The 27,179-nt window shown below is 43.2% G+C and overlaps 1 protein-coding gene across 1 annotated transcript in view; it reads left to right on the forward strand.

Annotated features, from left to right (window-relative positions):
- The window catches only part of LOC119162266 (uncharacterized), a 245,562-nt gene that overhangs the window by 60,679 nt on the left and 157,704 nt on the right, over positions 1 to 27,179 (forward strand). Inside the window, exon 2 of the mRNA XM_075878950.1 lies at positions 16,439 to 16,583. Within this exon, the coding sequence (XP_075735065.1) occupies positions 16,439 to 16,583 (145 nt within the window). The remainder of the gene's footprint in view (positions 1 to 16,438; positions 16,584 to 27,179) is intronic.

Raw genomic sequence — 27,179 nt, forward strand, 5'->3', positions numbered from 1 at the left:
GTGCTTTTGGAGTAAACATGGCGTATGAGCCAGGCCACGTCGCCCAGTCATCATATATATATAGTCAAGCAGATCCTCCGTGAAAACGGTAACAATGAAAGCGTTGATTTCAAGAGTTTCGGCTTGACGAAGGCCAGGGTTTAGCCGACACTGTCGAAATAAACGCATTCGTTGATACCGTTTTCACGGATGATCTACTTGACTATATATATATATGTTCAGTGGGAAAGTTCAGTGGGTCTGGTACGTATAAGAAGAGAAGCTGGTACACGTACGAGAAAGCAAGCAGTTCCTTTATAGATTTATTAATCTTTAAATCTAAATCTATAAAAAAACTGCTTGCTTTCTCGTAAGTGTACCAGCTTCTCTCATATATATAGTCAAGTAGATCATCCCTGAAAACGGTAAACAACGAAAGCGTTTATTTCGACAGTTTCGGCCAATGTCTGGCCTTCGTCAGGCCGAAACTCTCAAAATCAACGCTTTCATTGTTACCGTTCTCACGGAGGATCTGCCTGACTATATATATATATGATGACTGGGCGACGTGGCCAAATATTATATATATATATATATATATATATATATATATATATATATATATATATATATATATATATATACGGTAGAAAAAGAGGTCGACAAACGTGCGAAAACACAAGTTTTACTAACGTTTCGGCAGGTGGGCCTGCCTTCGTCACTTCCACGAAGGCAGGCCCACCTGCCGAAACGTTAGTAAAACTTGTGTTTTCGCACGTTTGTCGACCTCTTTTTCTACCGCATTTTCCACCGGATCCATTGAATTTCACCCCGCCATATATATATATATATATATATATATATATATATATATATATATATATATATATATATATATATATATATATATATATATATATATATATATATATATATATATATATATATGTATATATATATATGTGTGTGTGTGTGTGTGTGTGTGTGTGTGTGCAAAATTCGGGAATTTCAAAATGCGGTCATATGTATCTGATGCGTTCGAAGGATATCAAAATGATTGTGTCATTTATTTTTAATGTGACGGAATACTCGATGCGGTACCTTTGCAGAGTATGCCGTCGCTTTGCTGCTGCACTTGACGCGCCATGCAGCGATCACAATTTCGATACGGGAAGCGCGCCGTGGATGCATGTGACGAAAGTGTTTCGAATTCCAGTCCCACGCAATAGCCACTGACTGCCTTCAACTGCAGAAAGGAACCAATCTGACTCAATCTATGTTCAATTGCGAGATCGTTTAGTAAAGTAAATATAAACCCTACTAATCGATGCACTACGAAAAGCAGCTGCGATACCCGAAGTGAAGGGGAAAATACTTCCAATTTTTACGCGCGAACGTGAAATTTTGGTTTTTCAAGATATATCAGCCGTAATATATTATTATTATTATTATTATTATTATTATTATTATTATTATTATTATTATTATTATTATTAATATTATTATTATTATTATTATTATTATTATTATTATTATTATTATTATTATTATTATTATTATTATTATTATTATTATTATTATTATTATTATTATTATTATCTAATAAGTGATACCCCCTTTAGTCATGTGTAACACAATTTGTATGTGCATCAATAGAGCTTATTTTATTTCTCTCCTTGGACTCTTGTAACACAGCTTAACGCATTGCTGAATTCCTTTTGTTCTTCTTTTTCTTTCCACTCTACGTTACGTTTTGCTTTACGTGAAGTCTTTGTCATCATTGGTGGTGGTAGTGAACAACTTCATTCGAACCAGTGGCTTGAGGCGTGGGCCTAGGTTCCGCCAGGGGCGGTGGAGAGACCCTGTCTCCCCGCCGCCTCCATGCTCACTGGATGGCCCACATTTGATCTTGCTGATGCGAGCTGATAAGCGTGGCTTTCCAACGCGCCTCAAGCTGTTCTGAGGAGGCTGATTGTTCTTCCCCTATTTGTGGGCATTCCTATAACACGTGGTCTAGACTGACGTGTTTCACTCTACATAGCTTACACGGGTCTTCTGGGTATAGCTCGAAACAAACTGCCAGAACTTTTTTTGTAGGGGTGAGGGACACTTTTTGAAGGCCTTGAAAACATCTTTTTTTATTATTTAAATACAGGCCCACTGTGAAAGAAATGTAATCTAGTAGTACATGTTGTTGGCCAAGTCGGTTCATGTTCAATTTGAAGCCACAGATGTGGTTATTTCGCGCAAAGAAATGACTAGATTTCTTTATTTTATCAATATTCTGTCATTGTCGTATTTAATTTATTCTCGGCAAAACCCTCTTCTCCCGCCAAATTTCGGGGAGATAGGGGCACTCCTCAGGCTAGGGACCATGCTCGCAATAGATGAGATTTAGGTGCACCAACTTTGGAAATGTTCTGATTTGAAGGCCCCTCTAGTCAATCTCCTCAGATCTGTCCTAATTTAAAGCTATGTGGTGGAAATCTGCACCTCGGCTTTTGGTTTTCTCGTATCGTGCTTTTGTGTTCTTTTTTGTTTGGGGTTTTCCTTTTTTACTTGCATTGTTTTTTTATATTGTCTCCGATATCGTTTTTTGCTTATCTACATTCACTTTGGGCCAGCACCGCGGCACCCAGATCAATAGGATGTGTTGCCGCGCTCGTTGATTAGTTATAGTAACATATAAAAAATGTTCCAACTTCCACTTTACAAGAAGGCAGAAAATAAATGGGCCATAACTCGCAATCAAATATTATTGAATGAAACATAATGGTAGAGTAGTAGACAAAGAGTTTATATAATTAGTTAAATTTGAATGGTTCCTAGCATGCAGGTTCGAAAATGTGGTGTGCATATAAATCTAGTCGCAGACTTACGCAGTTCGTTTTGCGCCACGTTTGTTTCTTGTTTATGATTGTGGCATAGATGAGCGTGTAACAGGTGTGGCGTATATTTTTGCCCAAGTATTCTCTCATGGTATTGATCGATATGTGGGGTTTAACGTCCTAAAACCACTATATGATTATGAGAGACGCCGTAGTGGAGGGCTCCGGAAATTTAGACCACCTGGGGTTTTTTAACGTGCACCCAAATCTGAGCACACGGGCCTACAACATTTCCGCCTCCATCGGAAATGCAGCCGCCGCAGCCGGGATTCGAACCCGCGCCTATTCTCTCATGGTATTAGCATGTCGATATCGAAACGTCAGAACGCGGCCGTCGATCACTTTATAGATTCAACGTGGGACAGGAGGCCGCGTGAAAAAGCGGTATACGAAAAATTATTATATTGTCGGGTATTTTCAGAGAAGTTTTTAGATAGGAAATGCTTATGAAAATATGCGGGAGCCGAGAAATCGTTCGCAACCGTTCTTCTCGGCAATAACTCCACTGATTTTGATTAGATTCGCTGTCTTTGAAGGAAGAAAAAAAGATGCGGTTTAAAATTTTGTAATATTAGGACAAACGTTCCTAAACTATTGCATCGCGCACCACGCACTCTTATGTACTTCATACTGATTCTCGATTATCATTTTTGTCAAACACTAAGGACCGTAAAATTTTAACGTATGCTGTAAAAGCATATAAGAAACTTTGTTAACTTGAGGTGCTCTAACCTGTGCAGTTTTAAAAACTGCGATATCCCGAAGGCCGTGCAATCGAATCCCGGCCGCATTTTTGATGGAGGCGGAAATGCTTGAGGCTTGTGTACTTAGATTTAGGTGCACGGTAAATAACCCCCAGGTGGTCGAAATTTCTGGAGCACTCAACTACAGCGACCCTTGTAATAATATCTTGATGTTGGGATGTAAAACTCAAATAATTATTGCTATAAAACCTACAATATATGGGCCAGAGTTCGCAGAATGTCTCGCTTGTACGTTCTCTGTATTATTGGTTGAGTGCCTTCATTGATATGCCCAGTGAAAGGAGTGGCTAAAATATAAAATTTTTCGCTTCCTGTTTTTGGGGAGTTTTCAATTATTAATGTATTTATTTCTAGAACACCATTTTTTCTTAAGGTTTTATTTGCTGGCATCACTAGAATTTATTTCCATCACTTGCATGAAACGATTTTTATCTAACTACGCTAATCCTGCAATTGCCTTTAAAAAAATTACCACCTGGGTTCATTTTTAATCGATACGTGGCTTCTTTAACCTGACCCAAAAGAGTATCGATTTCACCCATATAGAAGCGTTGCCGGGGCAGGAAATTGAAGCTGCATGCGACCTTCTGTTCAGCAGTGTGACGCCGTAGTCGCAGCGTCATGCAGGAGAAATAATTATTGCCGTCAAATTTTTATCGCCAGTTAGGTTATTCTGTTTCTTTATTGTTTGCCGGAAGGATGCAGGAATCTTTATGGCAGCAAACATTTTACACTCACTGAGGACAAATAGAGATGATTCGTGAAAACAAAATGTACACCCTCTGCGCTTCATTTGCGCTTTACTGCAGTTCCTGTCGTTTATCTTAAGCTTCTGCAACTTAATTACTTGAACCACGTGTTTCGCATACACTGGTTTCACCTTTGTAATATGTTTTGTCTTTGGGAAAAGGGAAAAATGCATTAGCCTGTTACGTCGTCCTTGAGTCTTGATATATGAGTTGTTGGCTTAAGAACTTCAATGGGTCGCATATCTAAGCTTGGATATGCGGCATGATTCAAGCACGTCAGATGTTTTGGAACAGATAAGGAAAGGTGCACACCAACACTTGTTCACTAAAATACCGTTCTGCTTGTTTTTCATTTAATAATCAATTATGTGTAACAATGTAGCAAAACATCGGCATAATATATCATAAAGAACGCAGTGTGTTAAGCTTCCCCATTTATTCAACAATGTTGTTGTTATTCTCACAAACCAAATCCTCCTTAAACCTGTGTTTTTTTTTCAGAAATCGCTTGAATATGCATTAGGGAATGATGTTTTGTTTTTTTTTTCATATAAAAGAGTGTGCACGCTCCGGGCTTTGGGCGACGAACTTATAAACGCATGGATCAAGACGCAGTTCGTATAGGAAGGTCGACGGTCTATAGGCGAGGTTATGTTTCAGGAAATATGAGCTTCGGTGGTTCCGCAGGGACGCAAAACGACGCGTGTGAGCAAACTTGAGATCTTCAGGGAAAAAGAATTCGTGAAACTCTGACAGCACGCGGAAAGCTCTGACGATGTTGGCGGGCTGCCGAAACTAACATTGTGGGAACGTCAACATATCTGCGTGACACCGTCGATTTGAAAACTTGCCAATAGGCGCGAGCGTGCTGCAGGGGGTCTAAGTGCGCTTTGAGACAATAGCGGGTGAGTGCGTGAAGGTATTTGAAATACGACGAATAATGTTCTTTTTTTGCCTCGAAAGATTACTTAACATTCCCATGTAATGTCCGCTCGCGCGTGTGCATGTATCCGTGGGCGTGGGTGCGCATCGGTTTCGTTAGACTTGTTTAAAAAAAATGCCCGCATCGCGTCATTTGTTGTTTGAAACAGGGACCTATCCTCTGCAGTTCTATGCGTTGACGAGTCCAGAAACGGCTGGTGCGTCAGCACAGGCTTCGCGGCGACAATACGCGTCAAACGCGTTCGTGCCGCGTGGTGGAGGAGGCGGCACAGAAGAGGCGCCCAGCTGACACGCTTTGCCGTTTCGCGTTGCCACGTCGTGATTCCCGAAGCGATACGGCAATTTGCAAATCGGCTCGTGCAGGGACCGGTCGAAGTGGGCCAACGAACTGGGGCCGTCGGAGCACACTCGACGACGACGCCGTCTCGGGCCGCCCTACATCGCGTGCGCCGCGGCAGACACCCACTTCGAACGCCGCGTGGCTTCCAATAGCATGTCCATCTTGGGAGTATGTGGGTGATAGCACAGCGATCGTGCCGTGCAGTTAAAGACGGCACGCTGGCAGTTTCATGTTGCTCGAAGACTGGGGGCTAGGCAGTGTAGCGCTTGACCTTTTGCGGAGGCACTGCATCCGTTTAGTATAATGCATGGCGCCCTTAAGGGGCCGCTCCCTGGCGCGGCTCTGAACGTGAAGCCATAAATGCAAGCGTAGCTGCGCCTTCGAAATCCGGACAGTTTCGCGAAAGAATAGGAATGCTTGGCTTGAACGCATCCGGCGCTATATGACGCGAGGTGATTTTGTTCACGCCATTTAGCGGAAACAAATCACAGGTGCTTCTCCACGCGCCAACAGTTGTTTGCGTTACTAGAGCAAAACGTGTAGCCTCGATATCGCGATTGAATATAGCAATTAAACTCTAGCAAGACTGCAAATCGGCCTAGTTGTAACAAGTCCATCTTGAAGTGTTTAGGCAGGCACACGGGGACACCGAAGGGAACACAAATGGGTGCATTCTAACAACTTTGTTGGCTTGCGCCTATTTGTGATCTCTCCTGTCCCCTTGTGGTTGCGCAAACATTTAAACATTTCATTATAGCAATTATTTCGCCACCGCTTATTTTTTTCTGTTTAAGAGGGAGAGAGGAGCAGGAAGAGGTACACATGGAGTTCGACCACCCTTGCGATTGTTTGCATGCATCGGAGCCCTCGTGAGGAGTGAAGCATGATTCTGTGAACTTTCTCCGGTCGACGGCGACAATATTCTCATCTTTCCTGGATGCATTCGCTCGAAACTTCTCTGTACTGTAAGCTTCACTGTAGTGTCAGCCTTTGACCTTCATTTGCGGGCGGCGAGTTACTACTATGCCGAAAAGTTGGCAAGGTTCGGACGTGTCCTAGCAATGACCTCAATAACAAAAAGGACTTCTGTGTCGTATATTACAAGTTATGTTGGCTTCTTTATGCAATAGAACTTCGGCAAAGCCTTTTAGGCTACAAGGTAAAAACTGTAAAATCGTCACGAAGAACCAAAAACCAGAGCGAGCCGGTTCTGCATGAAATGTTGCATCATGCCTACCTCGATACAACTAATGGTAGATTGCGGTGCCTTGCATTGCAATGCTTGCTACTAGATCAGTGCATAACACTACTCATTTAAAAATATTGCAAATCTAAATGGCGCGAGGTTTGTGAAAGCGAGCTTAAGAAACAACTTTTCTTGTATAGCTGCAGCATGAAAGCAAAAATATTGCGTTTAGTAAGTAAAATGCAACACTTGCCAAGAGACAAGACTTCATGGCCCTTAACCTTTGCATACCCATTCCGAGGAATGGGTCAATATATTACGTTATATACCCAATGCACAAGTTCTGTTTGTGCTTAGAAAACCAAGTGACTCGGCGAGAAGAGGGGTTGTTCTATGCGGCATAACTGTATGCAGCCGAGTGCATGAAAGCGCCATGAAGCCCGAACTAATACGGACATTCAATCTTGTTTACCGATACTATATATGCGGTCATGCTGCCACATTGTAAGACCGAGTTCAGCGTTGCAAAATAGAAACAGCCGAAGGCACGAAGCTATTTTTCTCTTATTAGTCCTCTACTTCTCGTCTGCTTCTGCGTCTGTCGCTCAAGATAGATGGCCGTAAACATCATCAAGCAATCTACCGATAGTCGCAACGTCCATGGGAGAGCTTTATTCGGCGTAAACAGCTATTGTAAAGTCATCTGCTTGTGACGTCATCGTTAAGATCGTCCTTTTCTCGACTTGTTACAGACCATTCTATACTGCGGCACTTTCTGTGTATGTGGGGCCAAATTGACAGAGCTTCCCTTGCGTTAGTGTTTTTCTTTTGCCATTGGCCTATCCACTACCATAATGACTGGTCGGGCGTCTGCAATGGCAGAAGCATTTTCTTGCGACTTTTTTAGCACAATACACTTTTCCTAAATTACTTCCTGAGGCCAAATCCACGAAGCTTTAATTATGCAATGATCTTTGCCGTAAGACGGCCTCTTTGCTAATATGCCCAGCATACAGATTGGCGAACTACTTTTTTTGTGAACAATCGAAGCGCAAGGCCTTTTTGTGAATCACGACAAGACGCGACCGAATTGCGCGTGCTTCGAACGCGTTGTGTGACAATTGCGACCCACAGCGTTGTTGCAAAACAAGTAATGCAATCGAGCTGTCTTTTAGCCTGTTGACCCTTTCATAATCTTTGTTTGATACACATAGTACGGCACTGCGAAAAAACATTCTGGTGAATAAATGTTTTTTTTTCTTCTTTCCTAAATGGAATGCAGCTTTGAACGCCGAAGGCATACCACACTCTGAGAACCTATCACTGCGGCTAGAATTGACATGTGTTTGAAGAAAAAGGCGACAAAAACTACCTCGCCAGGCACGTGTGCTTACTTGCCCGTTGTTGGCGAAAAATGAATCTACGATCGCTGATCACCAAGCGTTTTCTTTTTGCCTGAACTTTTTTGTGTGAGGTGGTCTTGTCGTGGCGAAGAAGGTCGATGCCATTCGACGATCGGACTCAGCACGTATCTGTGTTCACCCTATAGTCGTGCTTCCTTATCGATGTGCCTTCTCCCGTTTATTTACTTTCGCTGGACTCATAAAAGCACGCTTCAATGTAAAGGCGTTATTGAATTTGTCCTTTGGATTCTCGTTTATCCGTGTCAACTAAACGTTCAAGTCGTACTGTTCTGTCATATTTGCTCAACAAATATCGCGTATACTGTGGTGATTCCCTGTCCATGTATACTACTATAGGTCAATGTATGCAATGCATCCTTAGGGCTACATAATTATTGCACTGGAGGAATGAACATCAAGGGTCAGTCTTTCTCTTTCCTCTCTTTGTTCGTTTGCTTTTTTCCAAACTGCTAAGTGAAAAGAAATGTGGTTGAAACACTTGCACAACCCTGACATGTTTAAGTTAGTTTTGCAGTCATAAAGGAGCATGCACACACGCACAAAAAATGCTGTTTCGTTAATCTGACACTCAACAGCACTTACTTTATGTTCATGCTGCTATTAATTATTTCTTAACAGGTAATGAAAAACTATACTATAGGAGAAAAACCATGTCGTTAAGAAACAATTTCAACCTCCTAAAGGACACAAAGCGATGGGCACGAAACACCCACAGAGCTTTCGTACATTTATGTGTCAACTTATAGCACTGCTTATTCAAAAACCTGTAGTCACTGATGCACCGTGTTTTGTACTTCTCGTAACTTAATTCTTGAAGAATAACTTTTTTGTCGTTGATATTTCCTCAGCTGGCTTGTTTTGCTTTGTCTTCTTCTTTATTTTTCATAAAAGTACCCCCTACTGCAAATTCATTAGAATGTGACACTCATCCTGCTCTTTTTTTACATCATGTTCTAATGAAAATAAATTATTCAGTGCCTAAAATGATTGATTGATTGATTTGTGGGGTTTAACGTCCCAAAACCACGCTATGATTATGAGAGACGCCGTAGTGGAGGGCTCCGGAAATTTCGACCACCTGGGGTTCTTTAACGTGCACCCAAATCTGAGCACAGGGGCCTACAACATTTCCACCTCCATTTGAAATGCAGCCACCGCAGCCGGGATTCGATCCCGCGACCTGCGGGTCAGCAGCCGAGTACCTTAGCCACTAGACCACCGCGGCGGGGCAGTGCCTAAAATGAGGACTATACGTATGGGACAAACAAACGCGCACTAACAGGTAGAAAATGATACATTATTATTATTATATCTTCATGTCCGAGTCATTAGTTCGTACGTTATGCCCACTACAATTCCCCCCCCCCTCATTCATGCCATTCATGAATGGCATGAATGAGGGGGGGGGGGGGGATTTTTGTTCATTCTGCAGAATGAACAAAAAGTCTGAATGAACGCGCCCACACCGCTTAGCTGGCAGTGTGGAGGCAGAAGTACAGAATAATAATGACCGCCTAATGGCGAAGAATACTTTAGCAAAGTAAGCTCACGCGCATCTCTCAAATTGCCGGATGACTATTACGCGTTCGTAGCACCGCGTATAAATCACTGTCTTCTCGACCTTTTCCTCGAAAGAAAAAAAAAAGCCATCACACGCATTCATCATGTCTGTGCGTCCCAGAGGAAGCTTGTACCACGGATGGCACTTGGGTCATTGCCAGTTTCGTAGGAACATTATGGCTTCTTTGATCATCAAACACGCCGACGAACTCTTTTTTTTCTTTTTGTCTGTATGACTAGCAAGACTGCAGGGCTCTTTTTGTTGATTATTTAGCATTCAATGAACAGCGATAGCACTGAATGCACAAATAACCGCGGAAAGTGGAAACGAATTGTAGAAGCTCGAGTGAATGTCAGTAAAAACGGGGAATGCCGCACAACACAAGAAGACAAACACCTGTCCACTGCGTACCGCTCCTAAGCAAGCACGTAGAAGCACTCAAAAACACGCCGCACTGGTGTATCTCATGGCATATCTACAAAAGCGGCGCCCTCTGTCTGCAAGGGCACGTGATATGCACATCAGAGCTCGGCACTCGGGCGCTGTTGGTTGTGTCAATGAAGTACCCAGCGTATCGGGTGGCCTTGTGCGTCCTTAAGCAGCATTTTCATTTTTGCGTCGTGCATCGAATGCCGGTTTCCTAATGACCGGCGGCAGTGAGGCCGAATGGCAAATATACGTTTTGATCAGTGGCGTCGGATGCATGGGAATATCGTAAGCCCACGCTTTCATATGTGCTTGTAACACGCTGCAGCCTGTGGTGCTATACACTTGAAAGTGTTTTTTACCCGAGACACGTTCGGCGTGCCTCCGAGCGCGGAACGCGGAATGAAAGCTGCATGGAATTTAGATTCATCAGAGTAACGTGACTGCTCGGAGGAATTGTTATCGGATCGGGGCCAGGGTGCATGGTGTCCTGAGTTTTGCAATTGTCACGCAGGACCGATCGAGGTGCGCGTATACATGCTCGACGGCGTGCGCCGACGCGATCTTGTTTTCTTTTCTTTTCTTTTTTTGTTTTTTTGCTCGCGTGTGTGCGAATGCGTGTGCGTGGGCTATAGCACAGTACTCATATTGTTGGATCTCCGTTATTTAAGCAGGTTTTACTTCTTTAATTGCGATATTTTTCTTTGCCGCTGTGGGGTCAAAAGTTGTTAAAACGACGACTCAGCCATCTGACGTCCCTATAGACTGCTAAGCGACTCCAGTATCAGCCTTTATGGGGCCAAAGAAGTTTCGTATGTACCTGTCCCGTGGGACGCATTTTAATTAGGAAACAGTGCCTTTTTTGTGCTAACGAATGCTTCATGTACGACAAATGATGAAGTCAATCACAAAAAAAAATTTGTGTCAAACATTGTTCGCTCAGCTTCAGTGTGTGGCTGATGTGTTATAGGACATACACGTCTGCTGAATTATGAAAAGCTATAAACTTTAGGCACAGAAGTGTATAGTGTACACTTTCATTTCTGTCAAATTTGGCGTGTGTACAATATACATTGCACAGCACGTAATTGCAGAAGACATGGTCAATTTTCACTCGGAGACTACGTTCATGGTATAACTACCATTCATCAGCACCTGCTCCAGTCGTTCAATTATGTATGATTATCGATGTACAATGCACCATTGTGCAAGACATTATTGTTCAAATTTTTTACTTTTATTGTCTGTCTTTCAAATTGTTAACAACGTAGTCAAGCCAAATTGTCGACGTTATAGCGAGAATGCGCCGGAAAGATGGAACAAGAGCATGGCTGCTCAAATTTGACCGCAAATAACGATAATAAGGTAGTGTTGAATGACGCTTTAACTATAAGGGTAATTTCTTATATGACATCGTTAGCTTTAAACTCCACACAGCGGAAGCCAATTTAAGTACGCTCCTTGAGCCAAGTCTGATCATGTGGACTCATATCACATCATGTTCAAACGTATAACAAAAGGCGGCCGTCAAACAGCTTGTATATAATATAACGAAATATTGGCTGATGGCCCTTCCCTAATTTGGGAAAATACGTATGTCTTAACCAAAGAAATATACTTGCGGTTTTCCGTCCCAAAACCAAGATAGATGCCGTATTATAGGGCTGCGGAAATTTCGGCAGTCTGGCGTTCCCTAATTAACGTGCACTTACATTGTGTACACGGGCCTCTACGATTTCGTCACCTCCAGAATGACATCGCCGTGGCCGGGTTCGAACCTGTGACCTTCGGATCAGCAGTCAAACACCGTATTCACTTTATGACCGAACCGCGTTAGAATGTATTGCCATCATTGAGTATGAGCCACTGATAATGGGGCGTATAAAACTCGCATTAGTGCTTTGGTACCACATGTAGGTAATTCTAGACAGCATGACGCACAATTAGACAGCATGACCTGTATTCTTGGCTGTGCGGTACAGCGTGCACCCGAGAATAGAGGTCAGTGTCTAATTTGTCTCATTAAATGCATCAAATTTGCAGCGCAGTGCCTCGGCAATGATGTTACACGCGTGCAATTTATCATTCACCGTTGTTTGCTTCGCTTTCAGTACATGACACTGTTGAGTGGCATACATATATGGTCGGGCGAAGGACCTGTCCAAGCGAGGAGAGGAGGCGCGCCCCTTAGGTGAAGTACTGTCAGTATACCTTTACATATCTGCCTGAGGAACATCCCCTGGCAACGAACCTCTAAACAAGGCCCTGACCTCGGAGCACGCTAACGAAATGCGATCGCGACACTAGCCCGGAAAGCTAAAATTGTCGCAAGATTCTGCCGCATCCAACCGCCCGAATGGTGTCTTTATAAGTGATACGGGATACGGGCTTCGGCAACTATTGGCTGTCGTTTGTTTGTGTGTGTGTGTGTGTGTGTGTGTGTGTGTGTGTGTGTGTGTGTGTGTGTGTGTGTGTGTGTGTGTGTGTGTGTGTGTGTGTGTGTGTGTGCGTGTGCGTGTGCGTGTGCGTGTGTGCGCGTGTGTGCGCGCTGGAGAGGGGGCAAGGGGGTGACAGGAGAGGGAGTGCAGAAGTGACGCCGTCTATGCGTAACTTCAAATATATCAAAGGGCGGGTAATATTTATTGGTTTAAACTTCACCGCATTTTCGCTAATGAATGACGCAAATGTCAGGGTATAAGCCAAGAACAAAAACAGTTTTAGCAGGCAGTGGTAGCAGCTACTCCGCTATTCTGCACACAAAACCTATTTGCCAATGGTTGTGTTTGCAGCTGCCAATGGCAGCTGCAAGCGCTCTTATTGCAGACGGTTATTTCAGTTTTAATTCATTTCTCTATAGGTTCAGTTCACTTTTTCAGCTCACTGCTTATTTCTCCTGCTCAGTGGGTATGTTACAAAACTGGGCCCGTGTGCGTGAAACCATTATTAGTACTCAAGTGCGCTTCCTCGTTGGCGATGCAACGTTCTGACGAGTGCAAGTCTTGGAGCTTGTTGGTAGGTTAAGAAGACAACTGCCGCGAGCTAAGCATTTGCAGACGGCATTCATGCACAATGAACTGTTTGGGCCAGTTGGCTTATTATGACGAAGCAGAAGTAGAATTCGCAAACGACAGAAGGACGAGAAGTCTTCCCGGATTGTGCCCTTCCGAGTGGACTTAACAGCCGTCATTGACTTAGTTGCGCATTTTATCCTCCTCGAAAATTTTTCTCAATATGTGTCCTGAAGAAGCACTACGGGCTCCTTCGGTATAATCCGTTCGATATGCTATTAAGTACTATGTTCTGTTGTTGAAGCATCGATGGAACTCTCAAATAAGGTCACTTTTGATTTTTTCAGCTCAGTAAACTTACTTGCTAATTCATTGTTTCGAGTAATTTCCGTCAAGCTAAACCTCTGTTTTGTACAAGCCCATGGGGTCTGGGGGTAAGAACAACGAATACAACACACGTCTTGGTTCGGCGATGGCAGCTGCCCACTATACATGTATTGAATGCATCCAGGAGACGCAAACTATTTTTTTGTTCCTTGCTAACAAAGCTACGGGATGCTTCTTCGTATATGTAGTTGTGGGGTCTCATTCATCGATGTGGAATTGCAGACACACAATGCGTGAGTTACACATATGGACGTGCTAACATGTTGAAGAGACTCGAGTTAACGAATTATCTGTTCAACTGGCCTATACGGCCATGCGGAATAGCTGGCTTCCTCGCGACTGTCCTGAACAGCGTGTGGGAGTAGGCCTGTTGGTTCCCTCGGCCTCATACATACGCGTGAGAAATGGCCGTCTCTGTGGCTCGTCGCTCTCGCGGTACGAGAAAATAGAAGAAGAGCGCCGGACGACAATGTGCCCTGTCTGAGAACGGCTGACCCGTTTGGCTCATTTGCTGCTCCCCGTATCTCCGTGGTCCTCGTGTCACGTTGACAATGACGGCCATAGACGTGAAAGCGACCTCGCTGGAAAACTTCCGCGCCGTCTTTCGTCGCTCGTTAGCGTTTGCGTGAGAGCGCTGACAGTGATGGCAATCTACAAGGATAACGGCAAAAGGCGGAAGAGCAGCACAAATCCTGCACTCTCTATTTGTTTTTTTTTTTTTGTCTTCGCTTACTTAGTCATAGAGACCCATTTCCAATGTCTTCATCAACATTCCATATCCTCGGGAGCTTTTTTGAACAAAGTACAGTTCACGTGGGCCAAAACGCAGCATGCTGTGCCTACAATGCAAGTAATGCGTACTCTCGTCTCATATCGTAGCATAGCGACTGAGCTGAGTGACTGGTCAAACCTGTAACAACTTCATCTTGTCTATAGTCTCCCGATTTAAACTATTTAATGAAAATTTCTGTACCGGTGAGCACCGCGGCGAGTGAACTATAAGCGTAGCTAACGAAATATGACTCCTGCCAGATTGTGAACTTACGCGAAACATTTGGTTGTTAAATGAACGCATTAAAGGCTCACGCTCAGTTATGCTAGGTATTTCATGCATGATATATCACATTTGCTATGTAGCTCAGGCACGATATATGACAACATATATGTATGCCTACTGAGTGTTTCTTAAGGATAATTATTTACGCAATCGTACCTTAAGTAACAATTAGTAGCAATGCAGATGCAGCATTTTCTCCCAAAAAATCCATGCAGTTCAATTCGTGCTGCTTTTCAACACCAAACTGTCGGGGCTTTCTGCAACACTGACACGAATGCTGTAGATCTAATATCAAGGTCGCTGTTTATCTGCCCATTTGTCATTATACCGCGAATGCCTCAATTTTTAAAGGGCCAATTATTGTTCTCTCGATACGAATAAACAGCCTATGGGAAAGACCGTGAGCAGAGAGACATATGCATTTTCTGATGAATTGTCCATTTTGTTGAATATATACGTCGCTCAGTGTATTATATATATATATATATATATATATATATATATATATATATATATATATATATATATATATATATATATATATATATAACAGACAGTAATGCCAAGGAATGTACAGGGGAAGTTATTAGAACCAATGGAGTGTAAATAAGAAGAAAGAAAAGTGGATGAAAACATAACCAGCCGTGAGCACGGCTGCTCATGGCTGGTTATTTTTTCATCCACTTTTCTTTCTTCTTATTTACATTCCATTGGTTCTAATACCTTCCCCTGTACATTCCTTGGCGTTACTGTCTGTTAGATCTCATTAATATTGTGTTAAAACACGGAAAAACGAGGGCCTCGTACTGGCAGACTTGGTGTCATTAGGTTGTATACGAGGGACTATTAATCAGCTGCCCACTCATAATAAGTTCACGTGCTACGTGACGCCAAACATGCGCATAAAAGAGTGTTTTCACACTCGTCGCTTGGCCTATAGATGGCGCTGACTGTCACTCCTACTTCTAAATTCACATATAAACCCAAAAAAGTGGATGGAGGGAAGGCCGCTGTGGTAGCTCAGTGGTTAGAGCATCGAACGCGTTATTCGAAGGTCGTAGGTTCGTTTCCTGCTCACGGCTGGTTATTTTTTCATCTACTTTTCTTTCTTCTTATTTACATTCCATTGGTTCTAATACCTTCCCCTGTACATTCCTTGGCATTACTGTCTGTTAGATCTCATTAATATTGTGTTAAAACACGGAAAAACGAGCCCTTAGGTATACACCTCTTTCCCTTGTATATATATATATATATAAGGTCTAACAAGCAATAATGCCAACGAATGTATTAGGGAAGTTATTAAACCAATTGTAATGTAAATGTGAAGAAATAATGTGGGTGAAAAGATAACTTGTTGTGAGCAGGCAAGTTATCTTTTCACCCACTTTTCTTTCTTCACATTTGCATTCCAATTGGTTAAATAACTTCCCCTATACATACCTTGGCATTATTGTCTGTTAGACCTTATAATATTGTGTCAAAACGCGGAAAAACGAGCCCTTAGGTGTACACTTCTTTCCATATATATATATATATATATATATATATATATATATATATATATATATATATATATAGAGAGAGAGAGAGAGAGAGAGAGAGAGAGAGAATAAGAGACTAAAGGCTTTCGCTAGTTTCGCACTGTATATTTTCACTAATGACAAGGGACAGGAGACGGGAGGTGTGAAATAACGTTTCTTTTTATTTTCTTCGTCTACCTGCAGGTATCTCGCAACTTCCAAGTTCCAGCCCACGTACGCGCGGCGGGCCTTTCCATGCTTCGACGAGCCCAACTTCAAGTCGAAGTTCAACGTCACCATTATACACGACAGCGACCACATGGCACTGTCAAACATGCCGGTTCTCAGCGTACGTGTGTTTTATATTCAGTCTGCTAGTGCATACGAGAGTTGTTCAACTGCGAGGGGGAATTATGTTACCGCTGCCTGTGAAATGGAACGATGCACAAGGAGTGTGTATAGAATGAAAACAGCATTGAGAGGCGTTAAGTATTTCGAGGGTTCACATAGGAGGCGGTACGATGCAGTAAGTGTGTGTATATGGATATATGCGTGTGTCGCATGATTCGCTGTGCCAGATACTTCTTATTTCGACTTTCAACAGCGGGGTCCTTTCCCATCAGCAGGCAACCGCGATGTCACATCGCCTCAGGCTATGCTCGCATGTCAGTGGGGCATTATGGCTAACGTTGAGACCTACATGCAATGTCTGGTGACAGCGTGCATGTGTGGTTTAGCCACGAATATACCTATCACTTAAACATTTCAGCCACGCCTTGTATAGTAAAGCTCTGTAGGGCAAGATCTCGCAACATAGCACGACAGGACAACGGAAAAAACGACAGACGTTTACGCTCATGCCTTGTGTCATTGTTTTCTCTTGGGCTATTTTAAAAGCCATTCCATGACAAAGCAACAAGCCCACATCGGTGCCCTTTTTTCTGGCATAGTTTGTCGATAACGCAAGCGTACAGATTGAGCCATAAAAGTGACAGTCACGAAAGACACCTCTCATAACATATGTCCGTTCCTTCATGTAGGTGCTTGTCAATTTCGTCGTGGCCATTCCTAAGCACGCGTCATGGTTTGAATCCTGCTTACCTTTAGTTTCTTGTCACTTTGATGCAAATATATTCATGGTAAAAGTATCACGCTTTCCGCGTACTCATACCATAATTTAGGGCAATTCGTTTCGCTTTGGCACTTATGTTTGTGAAATTAGGGTATAGGGGATAAGTAATAATTTAGGGCTGCTTTTTAAAGTCGAAAATTAGAAAAAAAATTCTCCAAGAGACTTCTTTTTGGCCGAGTTGGTGCTTATATAAGTACACTGGGGCGCAAGATACATGCCGTGAAAAAAGGGGGTTGACGGGAAGGACATTTGGGGCCATAGGCGTATTTCCAGGGAGAGGGGGGAAGAGGGCACTGCCCCTCACTCAAAAATTAAGGGGGCTGAGCCCCCCCCCCCTCCTTTCCGCAGTGTTAATTGTCGGCAGTCACGTAATTGCACATAATGAGATTTTTGTAACGTATTTTTTTTAGACTGCTGAGAAGCTTTTTTTTTTTTCGTGTCTCGCGACCATGCACTGCAGGCTTTCTGCGCTACGGGCCTCTTATGGAGCAGAATATAAAGGTGGGCTACTTGGTAGTTCATAAGCGTTAAGCGAACTGGGAGCGCGGGAACACACAAATAACAGAGGAATAACCGAGGAAGAGCTGCCTTTTGTGTGTTCCCGTGCTCTTAGTTCGCTGAACGCTTTTTCAACGCTTTCGCGCCTTGCCCTCGAACATTGCAGGGGAAGCTATCGCTTAGCAGGGGCTCTAAAACGTTAGACCACTCTTTCATGCTTTTGTTGTGATTTGTATGACCTGAAATGTACATGTGACAAAAGTGCAGGTGGGAACCAAATAAGAAACGCTTTATGGACCTTTATGCTTTTTCCCCTATCTTTTCTCTCTCTTTCTTATAGACCAATCGCGTGCTGTTCACGCCGAAAAAAATCATTATCTTTATTAGTAAACAAATTCACTGCTTCGCTATATCCCACCTGCCCTGAGTTCACGACAGCGCAGAACTGTGTTTTAGAGGGGCCGAGTCGGCAGATCCAAAAGTGGTTTGCGCTTTCGTCTGGAATTCACCAGCCTCGCCTAGCTTAAATAAAAATAGCTTGAAACGATCGCTGCGGCTCGCAACAATGTGATAGGTAAGGCAGTCGACTCGAGCAAAGAGCGGAAACTTCGCTTTGAGGCTTGCCCTGCAACTTAATCGACCTGACCAGAGAGATGGTTAGAGTCCACATTTTTCTGCGGCAAGAAGACTGCCCGCTTACGAGGGTTCTCACCTCATTTTAGCAATATTTAGTTCTCTCTAACCGCAAATGGTTCGCAGAGAGGTGTACATGTTCATAAATAGCTCAATTACACTACACTGCACCTGAGAATATGTAATAAAGGCACGTGAATTCGTGCCGCTAACTCTTATAGAAGCCGCCGCCAAAGTGATCGGTGGTCATCCTTGTTGAATTACTCTCCGGAGAAGACACTTCAAAGAAGACACCGCAAAACCAAAAACAAAAAAAGCTTCATCCCAGTGATGCGCTGTTCAGTGTGCACATGTAGTTCTAACTCAGCGTGTTCTCGCAAATTTGTGACGTCACGCATCATGCAGATGATAGTACGGCATACAAACTTTTTCAAAACAAAAGTGTTTGATGCCGGGGTCCACCACGTCTTCACTGATGCCTTTCCGTCACAGATATGACGCTGCAAAATATGAATTAACAGATTGCAAAAAAATGTAGATCCCACGTACAGTGGGAATTGATGATATGCGAAGCACGAGTGATAAAGGTTGAATGTTAAAATAAAATCAGCACAACGTTACGAGCTGCCGTAAATAACTTCCATGCCATAATTATCATGTTTTCGCGTGGTATTTGTGCTATCGATCATTCACGTCATGTATTACCAAATTTGGTATATGTGAAGCTAGCGAAATAGCCATGAGCACGTTATGAGCGTAGCATGTAGTCATGGTTTACATGACACGCACGTCATGATTATCATGTTTGAACGTGTCATTTACCTTCGTCGTCTATTCACGTCACCTGATACCAAACTTTGTATATGTGAAGCTAGCGAAACGGCCGCGACCGCATCATGAGCGTGGTATGTAGTCATGTTCTGACATGACACGCATATCATAATTATCATGTTTGCACCAGTCATAAACTTACGTCATCCTCTCACGTCACGTACCGCCAAATTTGGTACATGTGAAGCTAGCGAAGTGGCTGTGAGCACACTATGAGCGTGGCATATAGTCACGTTTTACATGACACGCATGTCATGAGTATCATGTTTAGACGCGTCATTTACCTTCGTCGTCCACTTGCGTCACGTAATATAAAATTTTGTGTATGTGAATCCAGCGAAACGATGGTGAGCGCATCATGAGCGTGGCGTGTAATCATGTTCTTACATGACACGCATGTCATGATTTCTACGTGAGAGCCGGTCCTTTATGATCACCATGCAGTCATGTCATATCATACCATTTTTTCGATGTCATGTGAACGAAACCACCGCAGGAGCAGCAAGACCATGACATGTAAATTATGAAAATCATGACATACATGTCATGACTTTTATATTATGGCTTGTCATTCATGCTCGTCATACAGTCATGTTATGCCATACCAATTTTAGTGTAAATCTCATTACCTAAACGGCCAGAAGAGGTAAAAGTCGCAGGCGGACAGACAGACAGACAGACAGACAGACAGACAGACAGACAGACAGACAGACAGACAGACAGACAGACAGACAGACAGACAGATAGATAGATAGATAGATAGATAGATAGATAGATGGATAGATGGATAGATGGATAGATGGATAGATAGATAGATAGATAGATAGATAGATAGATAGATAGATAGATAGATAGATAGATAGATAGATAGATAGATAGATAGATAGATAGATTCAAACTCGCCAAAGTTCGCTAAGAATGCTTCGAATTTGAAACCAAGGAGTACAAAATTTGCTCTCGCCGATGGTCGTCGAACCTCTCGCTAAGCCATTGAGCGTACGTAGTACAGCTTGCTGACAACGAGCTATTTATATACACCACATATTGTTGGAGGTCCTTAGAGCTCAGCAACTTCAGCGCATTTTCCTCATCATTATCGACAGGACGCGAAGGGTGCGCGTTAGGCGCGCTCTCTATGGTCGTTGGCCCGCGTGGTGCAATGCGCATGTGCCTCCAGAGGACGTAGTTGCTCCTGCGCCCACGCTTATCTCATGGTTGGAGCGCGTCGTACGTCTTGTGCTTCGACCTAAAGGAGCACAATGGTCACTTCGCTCGCTGCAGTGGCCGCTTTTACTGAAGAAGCGCGCTGCTCACACATGAAGCAGCAATTGTGACAGCCGTTCACGCGCTGGTCCTGTGTATACTTGCGCGTTTGTTTAATGCGTCGTCCTTTGGGTTTGGTCAGCGCGCTCTGTGTGTCGAGAGGTGACAGTTCTTAGTCCACGCTCGTCCTGTGATGCCCATTTCGTGCGTGCTTTCTGCTTGATGTCGCACTGTGAGGTTCGAGCTGCTTGCCGTTCTTCGTGTGACACCAGTGGCGTAGCCATGGAATCTTAGTGAGGTGGTGCGCAAATGAACAATAACACAGGAGAAAGGAACCCGGACACGGCGCGAATGACTGACTCATGTTTTATTGAAAATCGAAAATATATAAGATTGGTAAAATAAACACTTGTTGAAAAGCCATTAAAAACAAACGGGAATTTAATGGCGTGCTTTCTGGAAGCCCAAATCTGTGACAAGTAACGTGACCGAGAGTTTCGTGGCGCAAGAATCACCTGTTTTGTGAATGGAACACCCTTCATCAATTTCACGCACCACCCTACTATTCATTTTAGATTTCTCTGCGCTCTCAACAGACAAGGGTACACAGCCGTACTCTCTATACAGTGCAAAAATTGGTTAGAACATGGCTGTCCCTTTTGCGAAACTAAAGTGTACTGAACAGGGGAATACTCAGAACGGGTGAGGACCATTTTGAACAGGGTCAAGCTGCATGGGGCGCTGTGATCGGTAGTCTGCCTTGTGTCGTCGTTGTGCACGGGTCCATCGAAGTGGTTGAAAGGTAGAATGTGCGCTTCCCATTCCAAAGGCCCGTGTTCGAATCACAGTTGTACATCTAGAGTATAGAATTTTAGTTCAAATTCTTTAGCTGTATTCATTTTCTATCTTTCTTAAAGGTAGCTTGAATTCGTACGTCTTGCTACAATACAAACCTAAAACGTGAAGTATAATAGAACACATTTCACATTGAGCGTAATTATTTCCAGCGCCGCCACATCACATTCAACAAAAATGTACATTATGACCTCAGAGGTTTCTAGTATTCGCAAAGATCTCGAAGCCGTAATTTACATTTCCCTTGGTTGCCTTGCTCACCTTTGCCTCGCTCATTTTCTTCGACCTTCTTCTCTACAATGTAACGTAGGCAAAACCAAGTGTAAAAAAAGATAAAGAGAAGAAGCAAGGGCTAAATAGAAAGGCAGGGAAATAAAAAAGTAGGTAGAAAAATAGAAAGAGCACGAGAAAAAGATAAAAGAGAGATGATGAAACAAATAGAACAAAATGGAGAGAAACGACTGAAAAAATAATATGAAAAGAAAGACATGAAGTAAGCACACGGAATATTCTTAAACGTTATTTATTTGTTTATTTAATAATACCCCTAAGAAGGGATATTACATGGTTGAATAGACACATGCATCAAATGATGTACGTTTACACGGTCTGAAAATGGAAATATACAAATTAATGGATGCGAGCTATATAGTAAAACTAAACAAGCAAGAAAAAAACGAACACTATAGATGCACTGCAACAAAGCCACTACTTGGCCGCAAAGGAGAAGCAATGAGCGCGACACCAACGAATTGGAAGGTCACGTGCAGAATGGCAAGCAGATCCAAACATGCCCCGCGTTCCTTACGCACTTATGACGCACGAAATGTACTCACAAGTACAGATAAACGCGAATAAGCGTCTCAGTTGTTACTTCGCTGTTACTGATAAGCGCGCCCTTTTCGCAAACGGAGACTGTGCAACGATTGCAGTGAGCTTTGTGCGCCTGGTAACTACAACATAATTGTTCCAGTAAAAGTCCAAGGCCAGCCAAGACGTACAATTGTCCCCACCGTGAGCGAGACAAGCGCACGCGTGAGGTCCGCCCTGCTGCCTATCCGTGGGGCAAAGCACGCGTAGGAGATGAGAGCGCGCGCCGCGGTGTCGTGACGGTGTGGCGACGCGTGCTCATTGCGCCGTCTAGGTCGTATTGCTGAAAACACAATAGTTCCCCCAACATGCCCGTCAGCAGCGGTAAGTGGTAGATATAAATAGCTTGCCGTTTGAACGTTGAAAGAGGTGCTCTTTCGTGGCTCAGTGGCTTACGCCTCACACTCACAATTGAGAGGTCCCACGTTCTTATCCGCGCGCTGGAGTCTTTTTTCTAGATTATTTTTCTCTGTTGCGTTTTCATATATATAGATACGTATATATATACATTGAGTGATGGTGACGTGAACGGAGACGCCGGTGGCAAAGTCCAGACTATTGTCCGTATAAGAGTCATCGCAATAAAAAAAATGAATACTAGAAGAAATGTATAAAATGCAACCAAACTAATGACACTAGCAAATACAGCATACAAGAAAAAAAGTAAAATTCAGCCATGATTGTAAGAAACACACGATTGCAAAAGACAAAAAATACAATGCATCATATACAATGATCGTGAAAATTATAAACAAATGATCAGAACAGGAAAATTAAACACTAAAACAGCACTGGTGATAGATTTTTAGTGAGCAATGTTGCGTAGAAGTTCCAGAAACGTGGTAAAATCGAGTTCAATGGCAATGCAGGATGGCAGGTTATTTCATGCAACTATTGTCTGGGGAAATGAAAGAATGAGCATTATGAGCTGAGCGACAGGTGATGCTTTTTATTTCGAAGGTATGGTCTATGCGTGGAAAGATAGCTGTCGGTGTTTCGAAGATGGGGTGATGGCGTGGATGATGATACAGCTTATAGAGAAGCGAAAGATGGGCAGTTCTTGGGCGATAAATCGAGCTTGAAATTTCAGTGCTGATTGCTGGTGTAGGGTGAATAATCAAAAAATATGAGAAGCTTTCAAGGTTTTGTAAATGCTCGATGTCATGGGTGACGTAGGTTAAAATGGGACCCCATATAGCTGATGCATAGTCGTTTTAGGGCGTATTAACATGATGTATGCTATTTTACAGAGGTTATCTAGAACATACTCGAGATTACGTTTGAGCGAACCTAATGAGCGGTTAGGTGATGCCACCCTCAGGTGGATGTGATGATGCCATCATCAGTAAGGCCCCACTGTAAGTGAACATTAACGTACGGATATGAAGCTGTATACGTTGAATTACAATGTTACTTATTACGTAGAATGTCGGAATGTGGTGGATATGCCTTGTAAATAATAATAGCTGTGTTTTACGTGTGTTGAGTGTCATCAGCCATGCTAAACAGCACGTGTTAATTGCGTTATGATCAGCTTGAAAAATATGTTTGTCATCGTCACACGAAATTATTCTATAAATTACAGAGTCGTACGCGAATATCTTATGTCAGAGGACACGCAGTTAGGCAAGTCATTAATAGATATTAAGAAAAGTGAAAGGCTGACATTGCTGCCCTGCCGAACACCGGAGGTTACGTTGATGTATGAAGAGGTGCTGTTGTTAACAAATATGTATTGTGATCTAGATCAGAGGAAATTCTTAATCCATTCAATAATGGTAGGATGTTTATTCAGGTTTATTAGTTGTATTATAAGTCTATGTTGAGTAACGTGATCAAAAGCTTTTGAAAAATTGCGGAAAATGGGATGAACTTGTAATCTTAAATTTAAACATGAATGTATGTGATGTAGAAAGCCGGCTGACTGCGTTTAACATGGGTAACCTCGACGGAAGCCATGCTGGTGCTCAAAAGTAATGTTTTGGTCTTCTAAATAGGCAATGATTTCAGAAACTTGTCTGATTTCAGAAGAATTGTCCGAGATACCTTGCTTTGTCAACTACAAGATTCGTTTAGAAAGTGAAAGTTTCGCCCCGCCGCGGTGGTCTAGTAGCTAAGGTACTCGGCTGCTGACCCGCAGGTCGCTGATTCAAATCCCGGCTGTGGCAGCTGCATTTCCGATAGAGGCGGTAATGTCGTGGGCCCGTGTGCTCAGATTTACGTGCACGTTTAAGAACCCCAGGTGGTCAAAATTTCCGAAGCCCTCTACTACGGCGTCTCTCATAATCATATGGTGGTTTTGGGACGTTAAACTGCACAAATCAATCAAATCATCAATGAAAGTGAAAATTTAAGGTAATGGATAAATAACACGTTGTCCGCACTATGTTCAATTTGATCTCAGATTCTAGTTTCGATATAGAATTATGAATTCGAAAAGTGCTTAAACGCGGCAGTGCCCGAGAAAGCATTTCTGTTTGAGCTGCGAGGCAGCTGATGGCGAAACTCAATCCGATATGCATAACCACCCTTACTGCGCACGCGCTACAGCTGGCCCAAGCACAGCTAGGACGCGCTCACTCGCTAGCGCGTTCTGGCTTGTCTTAAAGGCTGGGTGAGACGCTGTGGTTCCTCCTCTTTACACTCTCTCAGAAATCATGTGATGGCGTCGGGGAACGAGATTCTGCAGACACGTGATGAACCAACGCGTTGTATACTAGTCGGAACGCCCTGGCATGCTCTAGCGCGTTGAGTCCTGCGTTAAAGGCTGTGTAAGAAGCTGTGGGCTCTCTCCCTTACACTCTCACAGCAATCACATGATGGCATCGGGGACCTTGATTCTGGAGACGTGCGATAAGCCCACGTGCTTCCGCATCGCGTGGCGATGAACCCACGTCGCGTGCTTCAACAGGATTTCGGGATGAGTAACAGCAACAAAAACTACAGTGCAAGTTCGTGTTAACATGGGCCAAGGTGCCCGTAATAGACGGAACTTTAAGCCGACCCATGCGCTACTTGGCATGCTACTCATGGTTCCCTTTAGTGGGAGAAGGTGCAGTGTTTTTATGATTTTCATTGGTGACAGCGAAGCAGTGATAACGGCACTAAATTTACCATTTATTTAGAAGACACCCGCTTATCCTAGCCTGACAACAAGAGCTAACGCTACTTAAAGTGGTATAATTTGTGCTAATAAAAACTACCCAAAATACTATGCTGAAACTACGGCGGTACTGTTTTGTCATGAATTGGCTTGTATAGTGCCAAGTGTAACTCGTACGGCAAAGAAACAACACATACAACGGAGATTGTCCCGGTACGCCGCGGTGGTGTAGCAGTTAAGGTGCTGAGCTGCTGACCCGAAGGTCGCGGGTTCGATGCCGGCCGCAGCGGTCGAATTTCGACGGAGGCGAAATGCTAGGGGCCCGTGTACTGTGCGATGTCAGTGCACGTCAAAGACCACCAAATGGCCGAAGTTTCCGGAGTCGTCCTCTACGGCGTCTCTCGTAATCATATCATATATGGTTTTGGGACATAAAATTTCAGGTATTATTGTATTATTACACTCAGATAAGACTTTATTGCACACTTTGATACCGCGCACGCATACGCGTTCGCGGTTTAGAGTCAACGAGATCTCTGCGGCATGTGGCGATATTTATATCTGACGAACTGCAAGGTGCGCCAGTGCGACATCAAAAAGCTCCACAGAAAATAGGAGCGTCATGACCGATTATCAAACCTGGCAGCACACTGCACAAAGCATCAGTGCAAGCTACTGTTTCATTATTGTTCCGGTAACCCAGCTTTAGAAAGCCGTTGCTCAACTTTCTTGAACGATGTTTTCCTAAGGAACTTTATTGCGTGGTTCTTGAAGCAAGAAAAAAAGGCCCCGAAGTGCTGTCTACCTTATTGGCGCCACGACGCAATGCTTTGTAGGGTATGGGACACTGGGGATAAAAAGAATTGTTGAAATATAAAGAAGAGATAGCATTCATCGCACAGGAGTGACAAAAAGGAGAATAGATAGGATAAATAGTGGACACGGTCGAAGGACTCCGAGGACGGGGCACTGCTCGGTGCTATAGCTGCACGGCGTCAGGAGATCGTGGACGGCCGGCCGATCGAAACAAGTTTTCGTGCACTACAAATATTACTCTCCCTTGAATATATCTGGGCGCTTTGTGATGGGTCAGTGGGCCGTTAAAACACCCACGATTCACATGTTTTTTTTTTTTTACGTCTGGTGTGATTTTACGTTTTTGCCATGCAATAGCAATACTAAGTGCGTTAAGGAGACTCCTCCAACTAATATGACATTCATACAATTTTTTTTTCACAGCAGCTTCAAGTAAACACGTGGCTCTGCGGTAGAACGCATGCAAGATACGCTTTCGATTCTCACTCGAGTCAAATATTTTTATTAATAAATCCGAAGTATTTCTTTCGTACTGCAAGCACTTGGAGCGTCTATCTATCTATCTATCTATCTATCTATCTATCTATCTATCTATCTATCTATCTATCTATCTATCTATCTATCTGTCTATCTATCTATCTATCTATCTATCTATATATCTATCTATCTATCTATTCATATATCTATCTATCTATCTATATATCTATCTATTTATCTATCTATCTATCAAGCCGGTAAGATTGTTGGACAAATACGACTCGCTGGTCATAATAGGAATAATGTCGCAATCTTGTCGCGAACGTCGTCAAACACTTTCCGCCAGACAGTGGCACATACCCGCGGACGGGTATGTGCCACTGATAAGCGCGTATGTGCCAAAAGAGATTCACACTATATCTACCTAGGATCGGTGAGAACGCACATGGGTAATTTCAACGCATGAG

This window comes from Rhipicephalus microplus, chromosome X, assembly GCF_043290135.1.
Source record: "Rhipicephalus microplus isolate Deutch F79 chromosome X, USDA_Rmic, whole genome shotgun sequence".
NCBI lineage: Eukaryota > Metazoa > Arthropoda > Arachnida > Ixodida > Ixodidae > Rhipicephalus > Rhipicephalus microplus.